We start from the raw sequence: 18,979 nt of genomic DNA on the forward strand, positions 1-18,979 counted from the left end.
GGCTTGTCACCTCGGTCTAGCAGCAAGGACAAGGTGCGATTACCTTGCAGAGTTGTGGCTAAGTTGGAGCTGGAAGTCTTTCAAATCAGTGTCCTTGTCTTGTCAGTTGGTAGCTCTGCGAGCTCCCTCATTGCCGGTTTGAGTGTCTCGATGCCTTTACAACATGTGAGTGCTCAGATTAGTCGTGTTGCTACTACTTTATCGCTGTTTTCCAAACATTACAAATGGCCATACTTTTATACAACTGACCATTGGCGTTGTTAGGCCTTTTTTAGGGGGGCTCAAGCCCCCCTAAAATATTCTTAAGCCCCCCTAAATAATTTGGTGTTTTTTTGTTTTGTTTTTACAAATAAATGCCGACATATTCATTATAAAGTGGCCCAAATATGAGTTTAAATAAATAATCATATAACCTGTTATTATTCACTCAGTTTCCCCTCACTTCGTAGTGTAAGGTAGAGAGCCCCTTTCCTGCGTCGGTATCCAATCCATTCCACTTGTTCATATAGAAAATGCCCACATCACTCAAATTCCAGCCCGCATTTTCTCTGCGACCTTGCTTGCGGTCCTGCAGGTGTACGGAGCACATTATCTTCCTTTACAATGAGTGAAACTGCACAAAACCTTGTGTGTGCAATTGTAAATCATTTATTTTTTAAGTTTTGTGTTTCTTGTAGAATCTATATAAAGTAATATACATAAGCCTATTGTTAAAATAATAAAAAAAACATCATTAAATATATTTGTTTTATTGTATTGTTACATTGATAGCTGTTTTATTATTATAGGATGGCTTGTTAAACATTTAATAGGATTTTCAGAGGGAGGAAAAACCAAGACATTTAATATAAAATGTAAAATGAATAAATACATTAAAAAAAAAGAAAATATATGGTTAAAAGCCATCGTCCCGGGGAGCATTTCATTTTGTCCCGTGCATTTAAAAAAAAATAAAAAAATAACAATGAATAATTTCTAAGTCTTTGTTAGCCGTTTGTGAAGTTTTGTGCTCGTGCGTAACATTCGCTCGTATCCTGTGCATCTCCTGGGGGCAAAGCCCCCCCTGTCCTTAAAAGCTAGTGACGCCCCTGCAACTGACCATTCTTTTTTTTAGAAAAATCCAAACGTTTACCACACTTTAGATTTGATATCGTTGTCAGTCCCAAACGAGAACGGTACTCTTGTATTATGTCATCACAGAAGTCTCACAGAATTCGACTGGTCATATTTTGTATCAGATCTACAATCAACTGATTCATTACTTTCCAACCGTAAATCGACTGATCCATACTACATATAATATATAGTAGCATATATATTGTGGAAAAGGGATTGTGATCAGCGCGCTGCAAGAGTAAAGGTCAGCGCCTCTGTCCATGGTGCTGAAAACAGAGCGCCATCAGACGGGGGCGTGGCATGTGCTGGGCGAGACACAGCTGGCAGAGATTAGATTGCAGAGGTGGTACATGTTAAACTAATCATCTGTTGTCTTTAACAGTGAGCGGCCGGGTTCAGGAAGAGGAGGAAGTTGGGAGAGAGACTGTAAAGTCCAAAAACAAAGCAGATTATTTGATGGTGGTGTTAAAAAACATTAAACCTGTTGGAAACTCTATGCGCTTGGCTACTTTGACGTACATCTGTGGAACCGCAAGACAGCAACTTCTACATATATATATATATATATATATATATATATATATATATATATATATATATATATATATATATATATGTCTTAATAAGGTTATCCAAAAAATAGTGCTCGATACCGAAGTAGAGCGCAATATATGTATGTGTGGGAAAAAAATCACAAGACTATTTCATCTCTACAGGCCTGTTTCATGAGGGGTTCCCTCAATCATCAGGAGATTTTACTGGGAGCATTCACATACCATGGTTTATATAGGGCACAGACCTGTACCCACCCACTCTGTGCCCTATATAAACCATGGTATGTGAATGCTCCCATTAAAATCTCCTGATGATTGAGGGAACCCCTCATGAAACAGGCCTGTAGAGATGAAATAGTCTTGTGATTTTTTTCCCACACATACATATATATATATATATATATATATATATATATATATATATATATATATATATATATATATATATATATATATATATATATATATATATATATACTGTATATATAAGATCAGCAGGTACCAGAAGGTAAGAAAAGTTTATTTTGCATAATATTGCCAAAAGAACGGCAGATAATATGTCTTACCTTATACACACACCATAATAAAACTTGTATGTTTATTGCGCCGACAATCCTTCAAGCGGCGCGGCTTCATAGCTTACCAAAGTCGTACTAAAAACGTTTTGATAGATTTTTGAGCGCCGTGTGTAATGTTCTATATTTTCAATGGAACATTTAAAATTGGTGTTGTTTACTTGAGATCCATCATAGTGCAGCCTACACTTATCGCTTATGTTTGACTGCCATCTACTGATCACACTTATCATTACACCATGTACCAAATAAAATAGCTTCGAGGTGGGTAAGCTCAATTAAACATATTCCTTACATTAGGTGCGTCGGGTTATAAGGCGCACTGTCAGTGTTGAGGAAAAAAAATGTTTTTTAATTGTGCCTTATAGTCTTGAAAATATGGTATACACACACACACACACACACACACACACACACACACACACACACACACACACATATATATATATATATATATATATATATATATATATATATATATATATATATATATATATATATATATATATAAAATCATATGTGTCTACATTGAGCACAAATGTAAAGGCAACACTTTTGTTTTTGCTCCTATTTTTCATGAGTTAAAAGTTATATATAAATATCTAAAACTTTTACTATATGCACAAAAGACCTGTTCTTTTTAAACATTATTCACAAATCTGTCTAAATTCCTCAATCTCGTTACCTTGCGTCCTCAATCTCGTTACCTTGCGTAATGACAATAAAGCTGATTCTGATTCTGATTCTAAATCTGTGTTAGTGAGCATTACTTCTTTGCCAAGATAATCCATCCCACCTCACAGGTGTGGCACATCAAGATGCTGATTAAACAGTATTCCCAGCATTATGTACATGATTATTGCACAGCTGTGCCTTAGGCTGCTCCACAATAAAAGGCCAGGTTTTGCCACAGATGCCGCAAGTTTTGAGGGAGCGTGCAGTTGGCATACTGACTGCAGAAATATCCCCAGAACTGTGAATAGACTTTTTATTTCTCTACCATAAGCCTTCTTCAAAGGAGTTTCCGAGAATTTGGCAGTACATCCAACCGGCTTCACAACCACAATGTTGATATTGTTTGCTTTTTTTAATGCAGGGTTTTATGTTGTTGTATAAGGAAGCACAGAATTCATTGTGAATAAGGAGTAGTAGCACATTGTTTTTTAAAATGCATATGAAATAATAAGAATCACAGTGTTAATATTATCCTGAGTTTATTTTATTATTTATTATGTTATCATTTCATAACAATGTTAGATCTACAATATACTAGAGCATCTATAATAACTTCATTAGACAACGTTTCTGACAGTTGTATTCTTGTACTTGTTATTTTTGTTGAGGTAATGTTTAGCAGATGACAGCTCTTCGGTTGAGAATGACCTTACAAAAAAACTGAGTAATACAACTTAGCTATTTCACTTTTCATCATTTTTAAGGATAGCGTACTATACATGGAACTGGTGCAGACAAAGGGCGCAGTGATGCATGTCACAAGTTTGCAGAATCAATAAAATACAAATCTGAGCATTAAATATTAAACATATAGATGCAACGTTCATGTCCGTTGAACTTGTCTTTCAATTGGATCAAACAGATCTCCGTTGGCTGTGGGCGTGTGTTCTTTTGACAATATCCAGGTACATATTTGATCTGAGGAATCGTGGGTAGGAGTCTTTTTCCATGAGACTATATATTTTGGCTTGAGCCTCATTTAGGCTACTCGGCGAAGGATCCTCCAGGCTCTGTTTGGTCTCCACCCTGGTGCGATAGTCAATGTTTACCTGCCAGAATACGGACATTAAAGACATGTTTGCATCATAGGAGCCAACACACTCTATAGCAGTACATATACATATACATGAGTGTGTATATATATATCTATATCTATATATGTATGAGAAAATAAAAGAAGAAATTGATCTGGCAGGTTGCTCTGTACTCAAGACCAAAGTTACTACCTTATCACCCGAGTTGCCAAGTTTTCAAACATGTGGTTGCCTATTTGGGCCTGCCTTTCTGTCCCCACAATAAATCAAAACTAGGCTAGTAGGGTAGGCAGTTTGTCTTTTTCTACGGAACTTTTTCTGGTCGACTTGGCACACCTCAAACACACTCATGGAAATGACACGTGCAGCTACGCCAGAGCCCGTAATGACAAGTACCGTATTTTTCGGACTATAAGTCGCAGTTTTTTTCATAGTTTGGCCGGGCTCCAGTGCGACTTATATATGTTTTTTTCCTTCTTTATTATGCATTTTCGGCAGGTGCGACTTATACTCCGGTGATTGATTGAATTATTTATTTCAAACCTGCACAGTACAACAACACACACTTTTTTAAAAACATTTTGGCAGGGACATTTATGCAAGGCTTGAAAAGGGGTTGGATGAAGCAGATGCTTATAATATCCCAACCCCTCTCACTCATTCCACATTTAACATAAACAATATAATACAAGAACAATATTATACAAACAAAAACAAGAAAAGCTCCTGTACACTAACAATACAATAGTACCACTGTTACTATAAAACAAGACAAGACGAGACAAAACACACACACACACACACACACACACACACACACACACACACACACACACACACACACACACACACACACACACACACACACACACACACACACACACACACACACACAGGCCCAAACACTCTCTGACCGTACACCTCTCTCTCATCGCTCTGTGCTGAGGGCATCACTCTCATTCCTCCTCGTACTTCTTCAGTACTTCTTTTTTAAAGAGTCTTTTAAATGTAATCATGTTAGAACAGGTTTTTAACTCGTCCCCTAAGTTGTTCCACAGACTGACTCCACGCACTGAAATGCACATTGATTTTAAAGTTGTTCTAAATTTAGGAAAATATAATTTGTTGTTTCCTCTTAGACTGTAACTATGGTGAGCATCTCTATCCTGGAATAGGTTTTGTATATTGGATGGTAGAGAGTTTTGGGATGCCCTAAACATAATTTGAGCAGTTTTAAAATTGATCACATCGTGCAGTTTAAGTTGCTTTAACTCCATGAATAGTGGATTTGATTGATGTAAGTAGTGAACATTGGACACAATCCTAATGGCCTTTTTCTGCAGAGTGACTAAAGGCTGTAGATGGGATTTATAACAATTTCCCCAGACTTCAACACAATAGTTTAAATATGACATAATAAATGAATGATACAATAAAAGCAGAGCATTGGTGTTCAATAAGTGACATGATCTCCTCATTATTCCAACACATTTAGCAACTTTTGTCCTCAGGTAATTTATATGAGGCTTCCATGATATATTTTCATCTATTACCACTCCTAAGAATGAATTTTGTTGAACATATTCTATTGGTGTATCATCAATAACAATCCTGATGGGTATTTCACTTTTGCGATTGCTAAAGAGCATGATTTTGGTCTTCTTTAAATTTAGAGACAATTTGTTGGTATTAAACCAAGTTTTTAACTTGATCATCTCCTCAGTTACAGAGGCCAGAAGTTGCTTTACGTCGTCACCTGCACATGTAATGGTTGTGTCGTCAGCAAAGAGGATGAACTTCAGCAGTGTTGATACATTACATATTTCATTGATATACATTATAAATAGTGTGGGGCCCAGTATCGACCCCTGGGGGACTCCACAGGTTATGTTCATGAGTGTAGATTGATGATGGTCGATCTGAACAATCTGCTGTCTCTCATTCAAGTAGCTCTTCAGCCATTTCCCTGCCACTCCCCTTATGCCATAGTTTTCCAGTTTGTTTACCAAAATCTGGTGGTCAATGGTATCGAAAGCCTTTTGCAGGTCAATAAAAATTACTAAAACAAATTTGTTTTTCTCGATACCATTAGTAATGTTCTCTATTAGATCACTTAAAGCTAATGAAGTTGACCTATTTTGTCAGAACCCATATTGACAATCAGATAATAATGTGTGTTTTTCAATGAAGCCACAAAGTCTATTATCAAATAATTTTTCCAATATTTTTGACAACTGTGGCAGAAGGGAGACGGGCCGGTAATTTGTGAAGTGGTGCTTGTCTCCAGATTTGAAGATGGGGATGACTTTTGAGAGTTTCATTTGTGAAGGAAATTGTCCAAGTTGAAAAGATAAATTGCAGATGTATGTGAATGGTTTGATGATTTCTTCCGCTACATTCCGGACCGTCCTCATGTCGAGGTCATAAATGTCACGTGATGTTTTGTTCTTGCTTTTCTGAATAATCTCTAAAACTTCCTTTTCGACAGTCGGAGTAAGGAACATCGAGTAAGGATTTTTTCCAATAAGTTCCATGGGCTTTTCATCATTAATTGGGATTTTTTTTGCCAGCTCAGGCCAAACTTTAACAAAAAACATATTGAAGCCGTCAGCAATCATCTTCTTGTCACTTATGCGACTTATACTCCGAAAAATACGGTAAGTGACAAAATACAGATTGAAAATTAGTGGGGGAAACGTGATAAAAAAAAGTATTATCTAAAATATATATTATTTTTCATAATGGGTGAAAGAGAGAAAGGAATTAATTAGAATCTAGTTGAAAAATGTATTGGGTTTATGTGTGTGCATCTGTTTGTGTCCATTTTGTTTAAAAAACAAAGAAACAAAAAAAAACCAAGCATAATATTTAACAAACATTTGCATGAATCAAACAAGTTGTCCAGTCCCATGTTGGGTGTATATTTTAAAAGGTACATTTATGTCATGTCTGTGTAATCATGTTTTTTTTTGTTTAGTTATTGGACTCTTTAGTTTCTGGCTTTTCACTCCTTTGTCTTGTTTCCATGGTTACCCTTTAGTTTCACCTGTTCCACGTTTGGACTCATTGTGCACTCTTGTTTGTCACCATAGCAACCCATTAGTTTTCACCTGCCCTCACGACTCACGCACCTGTCTTTAATCATGTCACTATTATTTAAACCCATTGTTGCCAAGAAGTCTCCCTGGCGACATCATACCCCTGACTCTCTGCTTCACACTTTGTTTACCTCTGCGCACTTCATGCCATGTCCAAGTAAGTTGTTTCTATTCATGCCACAGTTAGCGACTTTTGTTCATGTCCTTAGTTTTTTTACCCACGTGCAAGTATTGGTTTCATTTGTGAAGTTTGTACTTCCGCCTTGTGCGCACCTTTAGTTTGTTCTTTTTGTAGTTATAGTGTTTAAATAAATCATGTCTTCACCTTCACGCCATGTCTGGTCCAAATGTTCATTTGCACCACGGGAGAACAAACCACGCCATAGTCCTAGTCATGACAATTTATAAAGATACAAAATGTATCATTGCAATTTGTGGTAATCTGAAATTTCCTTGCTCAGTTCTGTTGTTGTCTGCACACCATGTTCACTCTCTCTCTCGTCCACAGTATGGAGTGCAGCTGGCGCAAGGCAGCAGCACACACCTGACGTAGATTAGAAGCAGCCTATTTAACCTGGCTGCTGACGGCCTGTGAGCGCCGGAACTTTGTCACTGCTTGCAAACCTGTTGATATTGCCAGAGAACTCACTAGTTCATCGTGTACCATTCATCTAAGGTTTGCCTGTATTTTTCCTAGCCTTGTCTAGCGTCTTTAGTTTGTACTTTGTCCTTATATTAACTTCTTTCATGAAGTATGTTTTCCTAGCCTTGTCTAGCGTTTTTAGTTTGTATTTTTGTCCTTATATTAACTTCTTTCATTAAGTATTTTTCCTAGCCTTGTCTAGCGCTTTTAGTTTTGTGTGTTATCTACCATCACCTTTGTTTTGTTACTTTGTGCTTCCTCCTAAATAAAAGGAAGAACAATTGTACACAACACATCTCTGCATCCTTGGGATCCACTCCACCAAATCCTAACAGAAAAGTTCCGGCCATACTATGGAACCCGCAGAGACAGATGCCTGGAAAAGAGCATTGCAAGGCCAGGCTCAACGAATCAACCAGCAGGGGGACCAGCTAGACCACCTGAGCCGAGGTCTACAGGGACTGTCGGAGCGTCAAGACACCATGTTGGAGCGAGTCAATATGCTGCTAGCCACCGTCGTACCCACCTCGACCACCGTGCCCGACCAGGCATCCACCCAACCTACACAACCCGCCAGTACCAGCAACATGCGGCTATCCCGACCCGAACGTTTTTCCGGAGAAAAGGAAGATGTAAGACAATTCCTGACGCAGTGTGAACTACATTTTGAACTAAACGCTTCCGCTTTCACCTCTGAGCGGGCTAAGGTAGCGTTTGTCATCTCCCACCTGTCAGGCCGTGCTGGCACCTGGGCGACTGCAGAATGGAACCGTCAGACCGCCTCCAGCTCCACGTATGCAAACTTTTCCAAATCCTTGAGGCAGATCTTCCAACGACGACTCCCAGGTAGAGAGGCAGCTAGATCCCTTTTCCGGCTGCAACAGGGTTCACGACGGGTCGCAGATTACGCGATCGAGTTCCGCACCATGGCCGCCGACTGTGACTGGGGTCCCTCGGCGCTGTTGGACGCCTTCTACCTGGGTCTCGCGGACGAGATTCGTCACATGATGATCCCGCTGTCACTTCCGACGAATCTGGATGATCTCATCGAGCTGGCGGTGCAGATCGATTTCCGCCTATTGGAGGAGAGGAGGGATCGACGAGGGAGACAAGCCCCACCTAGCAGCCAATCAGCGCCTGCTAGACCTGCCATCTGCATGACGGAGCATCTCGTTCCCGAAGACACCTCTCCTTCGTGGCAGATAGATGAGCCGATGCAACTGGGAGGTCGCCGACTCACCACCGCCGAGAGGGAACGCCGCTTTCGCCTCAAACTCTGCCTATACTGTGGGGCCGCTGATCATCTCATCTCCCACTGTAAGGAACTACCGCGCCCCGCCGCACGGCCACGAGTGCGCCCTCACTCGCCAGAGGACACGTCCACCAGAGGTCGCCGTTCTCCTTCGTTGGCCGCAGGCAGAATGCAACTAAAAGGTACTCTTTCTTGGCCTAACCAACAAATAGACATTTGCGCTCTCATTGACTCAGGAGCAGATGATAACTTTTTGGATTTTGAGTTCATGAGACTTCATAAGATTCCTGTTGTAAAACTGTTTGTGCCCAAGAGGGTGTATTCTCTTGATGGGCGCCTATTAGCCAGCATAACCCACCAGACCCTGCCAATCAACCTGCGCTTGTCTGGTAATCATTGTGAGAAAATAATTTTTTTTATTGTGCCATCACGGTCCGCGCCCGTCATTCTGGGGATCACCTGGTTACATAAGCATAACCCGCACATAGACTGGCCTCGTTCGGCCATTATTAATTGGAGTGTGACCTGCCACACACATTGTCTTCGTTCCGCAGCAGGATCTCACACACCGCCACCTACCGCCGTTATAGAGAACATAGACTTGACAAACGTGCCCACAAACTACCATGACTTAAGAGCGGTGTTTAGCAAGGATAGAGCACTCTCACTTCCCCCCCACCGACCCTACGATTGTGGTATCGATTTGCTAGCCGGAGCGGCTTTACCATCGACCCGTTTGTACAAGGTGTCTAACACCGAACTCAAAGCACTAGAAGAATACATAAACACATCAATAGCTGCGGGCCTCATTCGCCCTTCGACCGCACCGGTAGCCGCCGGATTTTTTTTCGTCGAAAAGAAGGACAAGTCCCTACGGCCTTGTATAGACTACCGTGCTCTTAATCAGATTACTGTCAAGAATAAGTATCCTCTTCCACTCCTTGATTCTGCTTTTACTCCCTTACAGTCCGCAAAGTTTTTTACTAAACTCGATCTACGTAACGCGTACCATCTAGTTCGCATCCGAGAGGGGGATGAATGGAAGACCGCATTCAACACTCCTCTCGGACATTTTGAGTATCTTGTCATGCCTTTTGGACTTACTAATGCACCTGGCGTTTTTCAGGGCTTCATTAACGATATTTTTCGGGACATGACAGGTCGGTTTCTCTTCGTTTACCTGGACGATATATTAATTTATTCATCGACATTTGACGAACATGTACAGCAGGTTCGGTTGGTCCTTCAACGATTGCTCGAAAATAAACTGTTCGTGAAGGCGGAGAAATGCGAGTTTCACTCATCCTCCATTCCCTTCTTAGGATTTATCATTGAGGAGGGTAGACTCAGACCAGACCTCGCTAAAGTCAAAGCAGTAGTAGACTGGCCCACTCCGGTGTCCAAGAAGCACCTTCAGAGATTCTTGGGCTTCTCTAATTTTTATCGGCGATTTATTCGCAATTTTAGTCGCGTCGCTGAGCCACTTACAAGGCTAACCTCTACTAAAGTTCCGTTTGAATGGACACCCGAAGCCAATTCCGCGTTCTTGAGGCTGAAAAGATTGTTTACTTCGGCTCCTGTGCTTTGTTACCCTGACCGTTCTCTCCAATTTTTTGTTGAGGTGGACGCTTCTGATTCAGGTGTAGGGGCCGTACTCTCCCAGCAATCTACCACCGACCAGAAGTTGCACCCCTGTGCTTTCTTCTCTCGTCGCCTATCCCCTGCTGAAAAAAATTATGACATTGGCAACAGGGAGCTTCTGGCGGTCATCTTGGCCCTTCAGGAGTGGAGACATTGGCTGGAAGGGGCGGAGCTACCATTCATCATCTTCACGGACCACAAGAACCTGTCCTACTTAAGGACCGCACAGAGACTGAACCCCCGCCAAGCCAGGTGGGCACTTTTTCTGACCCGTTTTAACTTTATCATCACTTTCCGACCTGGTTCTCAGAATGGGAAGCCCGATGCCCTTTCCCGTCTCTACTCTTCGTCTCTTGAGGATTCCTCACCTGAACCAATTGTTCCCCATACCCACATCATTGGGGGACTCCAGTGGGACATCGAGCGGCAAGTCTTGGAGGCCCTAAAGTCGGACACATCTCCTCGGGGCTGCCCACCAGGTCGGTTGTTTGTGGTTCCTCGGCTCCGTTCCAGCGTTCTGGATTGGGCACATGGGTCAAAGATCGCTTGCCATCCAGGTACTCGTCGCACCAGTTTTGTCCTCTCCCAGCGTTTTTGGTGGCCATCCATTCTGGCAGATACGAAGGCGTTTGTGGCAGCATGTCGGTCCTGCTCCCGGAACAAGGCATCCCACCAGGCCCCAGCAGGACTGTTACACCCATTACCCATCCCCTCCCGCCCGTGGTCACACATAGCGGTGGACTTTGTCACAGGACTTCCCCCCTCTGAAGGAAATGACACTGTCTTGACCATTGTGGACCGGTTCTCGAAAATGGCCCACTTCGTGGCCCTCCCCAAACTGCCTTCGGCTCTTGAAACAGCCCAACTATTAGTGCTCCACGCTTTCCGGCTGCACGGCATCCCCGCTGATGTGGTATCCGACAGAGGGCCACAGTTTTCCTCGGCTGTCTGGAGGGCATTCTGCAAGTCCCTGGGGGCCTCCCCTAGCCTATCCTCCGGCTACCACCCACAGAGCAATGGACAGACCGAGCGGACCAACCAAGACCTGGAGGCGGCCATCCGGTGCACTTGTCATCGGCAACCCTCAACCTGGTCTGAGAATCTCCCATGGATAGAATACGCTCACAATTCCCTCATTAGCTCCGCCACCAACCTGTCTCCATTTCACGTCGCCTATGGTTTCCAACCCCCTGTTTTTCCTTCTACCCAACCCAATGCCGACGTACCATCCGTAACGGCACACCTGCGTCGGGCTCACCAGGCTTGGCGCAACACCAGGGCGGCGTTAAAAAGAACATCGGCCAGGAACCAACTCTTAGCCAACCGCCATCGCACACCAGCCCCACACTACCAGTTGGGACAGAAGGTCTGGTTGTCGTCCCGGGACCTACCATTGGCCACCGACTCTAGGAAACTGGCTCCCAGGTTCATTGGACCATTCCCCATTATCAAGATCATCAACCGTGTTGCAGTCAAGCTCCGTCTCCCAAGGTCTCTCAAATGCCATCCTGTCTTTCACGTGTCACGCATCAAGCCTGTCGCATCCAGCCCGCTCAGTCCTCCTGAGGTACCGCCTCCTCCACCCAGGCTGGTTGAGGGTCACCCAGCGTTTACAGTAAACACCATCTTGGATGTGAGAAGAAGGGGCAGGGGATTCCAATACCTGGTAGACTGGGAGGGGTACGGCCCGGAGGAGCGGTCATGGATTTCAAGATCGCTTATTATTGACAAAGACTTGATCAAGGATTTTTACATTCGATTCCCAGACAAGCCAGGTAGGCCGCCAGGAGGCGTCCGTTGAAGGGGGGGGTACTGTGGTAATCTGAAATTTCCTTGCTCAGTTCTGTTGTTGTCTGCACACCATGTTCACTCTCTCTCTCGTCCACAGTATGGAGTGCAGCTGGCGCAAGGCAGCAGCACACACCTGACGTAGATTAGAAGCAGCCTATTTAACCTGGCTGCTGACGGCCTGTGAGCGCCGGAACTTTGTCACTGCTTGCAAACCTGTTGATATTGCCAGAGAACTCACTAGTTCATCGTGTACCATTCATCTAAGGTTTGCCTGTATTTTTCCTAGCCTTGTCTAGCGTCTTTAGTTTGTACTTTGTCCTTATATTAACTTCTTTCATGAAGTATGTTTTCCTAGCCTTGTCTAGCGTTTTTAGTTTGTATTTTTGTCCTTATATTAACTTCTTTCATTAAGTATTTTTCCTAGCCTTGTCTAGCGCTTTTAGTTTTGTGTGTTATCTACCATCACCTTTGTTTTGTTACTTTGTGCTTCCTCCTAAATAAAAGGAAGAACAATTGTACACAACACATCTCTGCATCCTTGGGATCCACTCCACCAAATCCTAACACAATTATTGTGATTAATGTATAGATAACTGTGGACAACATGTGAATAATACATATTTTAATTGACATCCTACATTTTTACAAAAACGTATATAACGCGATAAATCAACATCACTGATAAAAAAAAGATCTATAGAAACCCAAATCATGAGCTACACTTCCATGTTTAGATAGCAGTTTCATGCATTAATAATACAAAATGTGGATTGCTACAATCATGCTTTGATTGTCAAAGATGTTAGTTGATATTTTTTTCGACATGATTAAATGTTTCTGATATTCTGTATTTTATGTTGTACAAGTTAATAGTAGTGGTAGTAGTTTATTTTGGACATTCAAAGGCGTTTCCGAGAATTTGGCAGTACATCCAACTGGCCTCACAAACGCAGACCAGGACCTCCACATCCAGCATGATCGTCTGAGACCAGCCACCCGAACAGCTGCTGCAACAATTGGTTTGCATAACCGAGTGGCCCATTGTGGTGGTGGGGTTATTATCAAATCATGAACCCTGACGAGAGGATTTAAAAAGGTATTAGCAACCAGTGTGATTTTTTTTTCCCCTACAATAAATTATAATATGGCTCCGTACTCTAAATAGCCTCCCCATGCCAGTATCATCTGTGAATGTTCTTAGAGAGATTAAGGATCACGGTATCATTCTGCTCATCGATGTCAATGGTGGATGCAGAAATACATGATACTACGAAAATGTTTTAAATATTTTTAATGATCTTATAAAATCTCTTTCTGTATATTGAAACTCCTGTTTAGATGACGATGGTATAGAAAGCAAAATAATGCTGCCCTGATTGAGTCAGATTGGGGATCTGCATGGATGTATATCAACTTTTTATAGCTGATGTCGTATCATTCTTCTTTGGACAAGATGGATTCAACATTGACTCAGCTAATTACTGCCAATGTATCTCAATTGATATGCTGTGTTTTTTTTACCAACAAGTCACATGCTATTTAAAGTTAAAGTTAAAGTTAAAGTACCAATGATTGTCACACACACACTAGGTGTGGCGAAATTATTCTCTGCATTTGACCCATCACCCTTGATCACCCCCTGGGAGGTGAGGGGAGCAGTGGGCAGCAGCGGTGGCCGCGCCCGGGAATCATTTTTGGTGATTTAACCCCCAATTCCATCCCTTGATGCTGAGTGTCAAGCAGGGAGGTAATGGGTCCCATTTTTATAGTCTTTGGTATGACTCGGCCGGCATTTGAACTCACAACCTACCGATCTCAGGGCGGACACTCTAACCACTAGGCCACTGAGTAGGCCAGAGCCTGTGTACAATATACAGTATACCAGTTTATTCACCTGCAAAACCAATGTTTCTCTTCACTCATAAGGAAATATGACTAAACCACACTGACCTCTCTTGGTGCCTGAACATCAAGGAATTCCTTGAAGATCTTATTTGCTTTTGATATAAGTTTGGTAGAATTCTTGATTTTTTTGTAGTCTTCGCAGGCCATCCAGAACTCGATGTTCTCATCACTAAACTCGGTTTTCAGAAATGTCCGAAAAGCAGCTAAGCCATCTAGACGTTGCAAGAGAAAACAGAAGAAAACAAAAACAACTTTTAATTCACGTTGCACTTTCGTTATGTTTTGGGAGATATTTTTGCACTGTTTTGTTTTTTATAAAATGTTGTGCATTGTCAAGACTTGGATTATTACGCAGCTTGCTGTGAGGGTTGTTTTCCCGAGACGCAAACAGACTTGACCGGACAAGGCCTGCAGGTCAAACATGATTTAATCTTTCTATAAAGGGTACAAACAAAAGGCGCTCAAGGCGAAGGCACAAAACTTGGCGAAGGGAACAAAACTAACACTTAAACGTAAACTATGAACATAAAACAAACACCACTTACTGTGGAATGAGCAGAGCATGAAATTAACATCAGCATGAAACTATGAACATAAACTATGGCATGGACAGAGCAAACACAGAGTAAATCCAGAGTAATGTCGCCAGGCCGACTCATAGGCAAAACAGGCTTAAATAGTCTCTCCTGATTAAAACAGGTGCGTGAGTCCAAACAAATGAGGCAGGTGAAAACTAATGAGTTGCCATGGGGACTAAACAAACAAGGGAGAGTAAACAGGAACTAAAAGAGTCTTAAACAACCAGAAAATAACAAAACATAATCCAGACCACAGAACATGACATGCATGTCTCATGACACATTATCTGTATGTAATATTGGCTGCATTTCTGATAGTTGTTTGTATGCCATGTTGTTCCAGACCACAGCAATTAGGATAGCGGTACTATAACAGTACTAAACAATTCCAATAGATAACATTGGTGTCATTACCTTTTTGTTTGCTCAATTATTGTAAATAAAACTTCGGCATTTATCACATCCAGAGAATCTGCTTGGGCGACGAAAAACGTTGAAAGTTTTCGACTTGTATCGTTAGCAACGGCATTAGACTTGTCTTTTTCTGTCCCAACGTGGTCTTTTACATCGCTAATTCCTCCGTGTCCGATCGAAAAATCTTGTCTGCACAAGGTGCAATTCGCGTAGTTTTCACCCTTTTTGGAACGGATAATTATTCCCGGATAGGCTTTTGATTATTCTTCACGGAATGACTGCAGTTTTCTTTTCGGTTTAAGACTCGTATGCGATTTTTCTCCGGCTGATTCCATGATCGTTCGCTCGTTTGGAAACAATGGCAACTGGTGCCTGGTGCTTGGCAGCGGTGCTATAAATAGCCTCGCGCATGGCATTCGGAATGGCTCGATAGGAAGTTACGGGAAGCAGTGTCGATTGTCATTGTTGTTACCGACCCCTGGACTATACTAATACCGGTATACCGTACAACCCTAGTGCACGCTAATTTGGGCTTTTTGAGTGGACCCCGACACAAGAAAACGAGCAAACTTCACATAGGGAGTATTCAAACCAAGAACACTTTGGCTGTGAGGCAGATTTGCCCACCAAAGTTCCACCAGGACACTCTGAGATAATACCTTTCATTGCATTGCTGATATGTTCTATTACATACACATCGCCGTTTTCAGAAATTGGAAAGAGTTGTTTTTCATTAGTGCACATAAATAAACGAGCACGGGAATACGCTTTTCATTCCTTAGTCTTGTAAAGATAAATGATGAAAATAATGTGCAACCACAGAGGCAGGGCATGTTTTTCTACAGGCACCTGTGTCGTGTTGACATGTTATTTCATCCTTCTTGTCCCTGCTGTTTACTCAATCATGCTGGGCAGAGGGGACAGGATGGTCCATCTGTGAATATATACAACACTACTGGACTGGTACAATCCTCACAACATGATGTTTTGCATGCCGGGTGGACTGCTTTCCCCATTCAATTTGGTTTGTTGACAGATTACATTTGAAACACAACGATAATAGATGTGGTAAAAGGTTTTGTATAAAAAAAATCCGGTCAACACTGAATGGGTCATTTTGTATTGGAAAACCATTTGAGTGTGAGTCATGTTAGAAATTAAGATTCCCCAACATTTTTTTCCCCCCACGGTATATTGTAATATAATCAGGGTGCCCAAAGTGGGGCTTGCGGTCCATTTTGGTCCGTCGAGCCGTTTCATTTGACTGGTGGCTTCCTAAATATAATACATATTCATGCTGGCCTTTTTCATGCTCACACAATCATTGATGGCATGTGTACCGGTACCAAAATGTATTTCGATATTTTTTGGTACTTTTCTAAATAAAGGGGACCACAAAAAAGGGCAATATTGGCTTTATTTTAACAAAAAATCTAATGGTACATTAAACATATGTTTATTATTGCATTTTTGTCCTTAAATAAAATAGTGAACATACAAGACAACTTGTCTTTTATTAGTAAGTAAGCAAACAAAGGCTCCTAATTTAGCTGCTGACATATGCAGTAACATATTGTGTAATTTTCCATTCTATTATTTTGTAAACATTATAAAGGACAAGCTGTAGAAATGGATTATTAATCAACTTGTTTATTTACTGTTAATATCTTCTTACTTTCTCTTTTACGTGTTCTATCTACACTTCTGTTAAAATGTAATTGTGGAAGTCGCTTCCTAGCAGCTCCACCGTAGACACTGCACAAGAGCCAAGCGTGCAGGTTTAAAGGGGAACATTATCACCAGACCTATGTAAGCGTCAATATATACCTTAATGTTGCAGAAAAAAGACCATATATTTTTTTAACCGATTTCCGAACTCTAAATGGGTGAATTTTGGCGAATTAAACGCCTTTCTAATATTCGCTCTCGGAATAACGTGACATCACATTAGGAAGCAATCCGCCATTTTCTCAAACACCGAGTCAAATCAGCTCTGTTATTTTCCGTTTTTTCGACTGTTTTCCGTACCTTGGAGACATCATGCCTCGTCGGTGTGTTGTCGGAGGGTGTAACAACACGAACAGGGACGGATTCAAGTTGCACCAGTGGCCCAAAGATGCGAAAGTGGCAAGAAATTGGACCTTTGTTCCGCACACTTTACCGACGAAAGCTATGCTACGACAGAGATGGCAAGAATGTGTGGATATCCTGCGACACTCAAAGCAGATGCATTTCCAACGATAAAGTCAAAGAAATCTGCCGCCAGACCCCCATTGAATCTGCCGGAGTGTGTGAGCAATTCAGGGACAAAGGGCCTCCGTAGCACGGCAAGAAATGGCGGCAGTTTATTCCCGCAGACGAGCAAGCTAAACCCCCTGGATGTCTTGGCTCACACCGTCCAGAAGATGACCAAGAGAAGAATATCGACCCTAGCTTCCCTGGCCTGCTGACATGAGGGTATGTCTACCGAATATATGAATTGATGAAAATTGGGCTGTCTGCACTCTCAAAGTGCATGTTGTTGCCAAATGTATTTCATATGCTGTAAACCTAGTTCATAGTTGTTAGTTTCCTTTAATGCCAAACAAACACATACCAATCGTTGGTTAGAAGGCGATCGCCGAATTCGTCCTCGCTTTCTCCCGTGTCGCTGGCTGTTGTGTCGTTTTCGTCGGTTTCGCTTGCACACGGTTCAAACCGATATGGCTCAATAGCTTCAGTTTTTTCTTCATTTCGTTTTCGCTACCTGCCTCCACACTACAACCATCCGTTTCAATACATGCGTAATCTGTTGAATCGCTTAAGCCGCTGAAATCCGAGTCTGAATCCGAGCTAATGTCGCTATAGCTTGTTGTTCTTTCCGCCATGTTTGTTTGTGTTGGCTTCACTATGTGACGTCACAGGAAAATGGACGGGTGTATATAACGATGGTTAAAATCAGGCACTTTGAAGCTTTTTTTAGGGATATTGCGTGATGGGTAAAATTTTGAAAAAAACTTCGAAAAATATAATAAGCCACTGGAAACTGATTTTTAATGGTTTTAACCCTTCTGAAATTGTGATAATGTTCCCCTTTAACAAAGTTTGAATGTGTTTAACAAGATTTTTCAAAGTCTTTTTCGGCATGTTGTCATGTTGCCGTCACTCCCAATCCTCTCTCTCTCTCTGCTCTCGACCACTTACTGTTAAAGACAACAGATGATTAGATTAACAGGGACCACCTGTGAAATCTAATGACCTGCCAGCTGTGTCTCGCCGTCAGCACATGCCCCGCCCTGCCCGCTGGTGCTCGTTTTTAGTACCATTGGACAGCGGCGGTGACTTTTCCTCCTACAGGCAGCGCTGACTGCACCTGCCCCCACAGTAATAATCCTTTATTCTTCTGTTGTTTGATACTTTACATTAGTTTTGGATGATCCCACAAATTTGGGTATCAATCCGATACCAAGTAGTTACAGGATTACATTGGTCATATTCAAAGTCCTCATGTGTCCAGGTACATATTTCCTGAGTTTCCAAACATAATATACATTTTTTTAACACGAAAGAAGATTTTGTGATGCTAAAAAATATCGATTTAATCGTAGTAGTATCGACTAGATACGCCCCTGTACTTGGTATCATTACAGTGGATGTCAGGTGT

At 41.9% G+C, this 18,979-nt stretch overlaps 1 protein-coding gene across 3 annotated transcripts in view; it reads right to left on the reverse strand.

Moving 5' to 3' along the window:
• Window positions 1-3,281: 3,281 nt before the first annotated feature.
• The window catches only part of rgs8 (regulator of G protein signaling 8), a 48,105-nt gene continuing 32,407 nt past the window's right edge, over window positions 3,282-18,979 (reverse strand). For all 3 annotated transcript variants that reach the window (XM_061975563.2, XM_061975564.2, XM_061975565.2), the window contains exons 4-5: window positions 14,390-14,556; window positions 3,282-4,029 (exon numbers count right to left, since the gene is read on the reverse strand). In XM_061975563.2, coding sequence (XP_061831547.2) covers window positions 3,835-4,029; window positions 14,390-14,556 — 362 coding nt within the window. In that variant the 3' untranslated portion in view covers window positions 3,282-3,834. The remainder of the gene's footprint in view (window positions 4,030-14,389; window positions 14,557-18,979) is intronic.

This window comes from Nerophis lumbriciformis, linkage group LG14 (genome assembly GCF_033978685.3).
Source record: "Nerophis lumbriciformis linkage group LG14, RoL_Nlum_v2.1, whole genome shotgun sequence".
NCBI classification, from domain to species: domain Eukaryota; kingdom Metazoa; phylum Chordata; class Actinopteri; order Syngnathiformes; family Syngnathidae; genus Nerophis; species Nerophis lumbriciformis.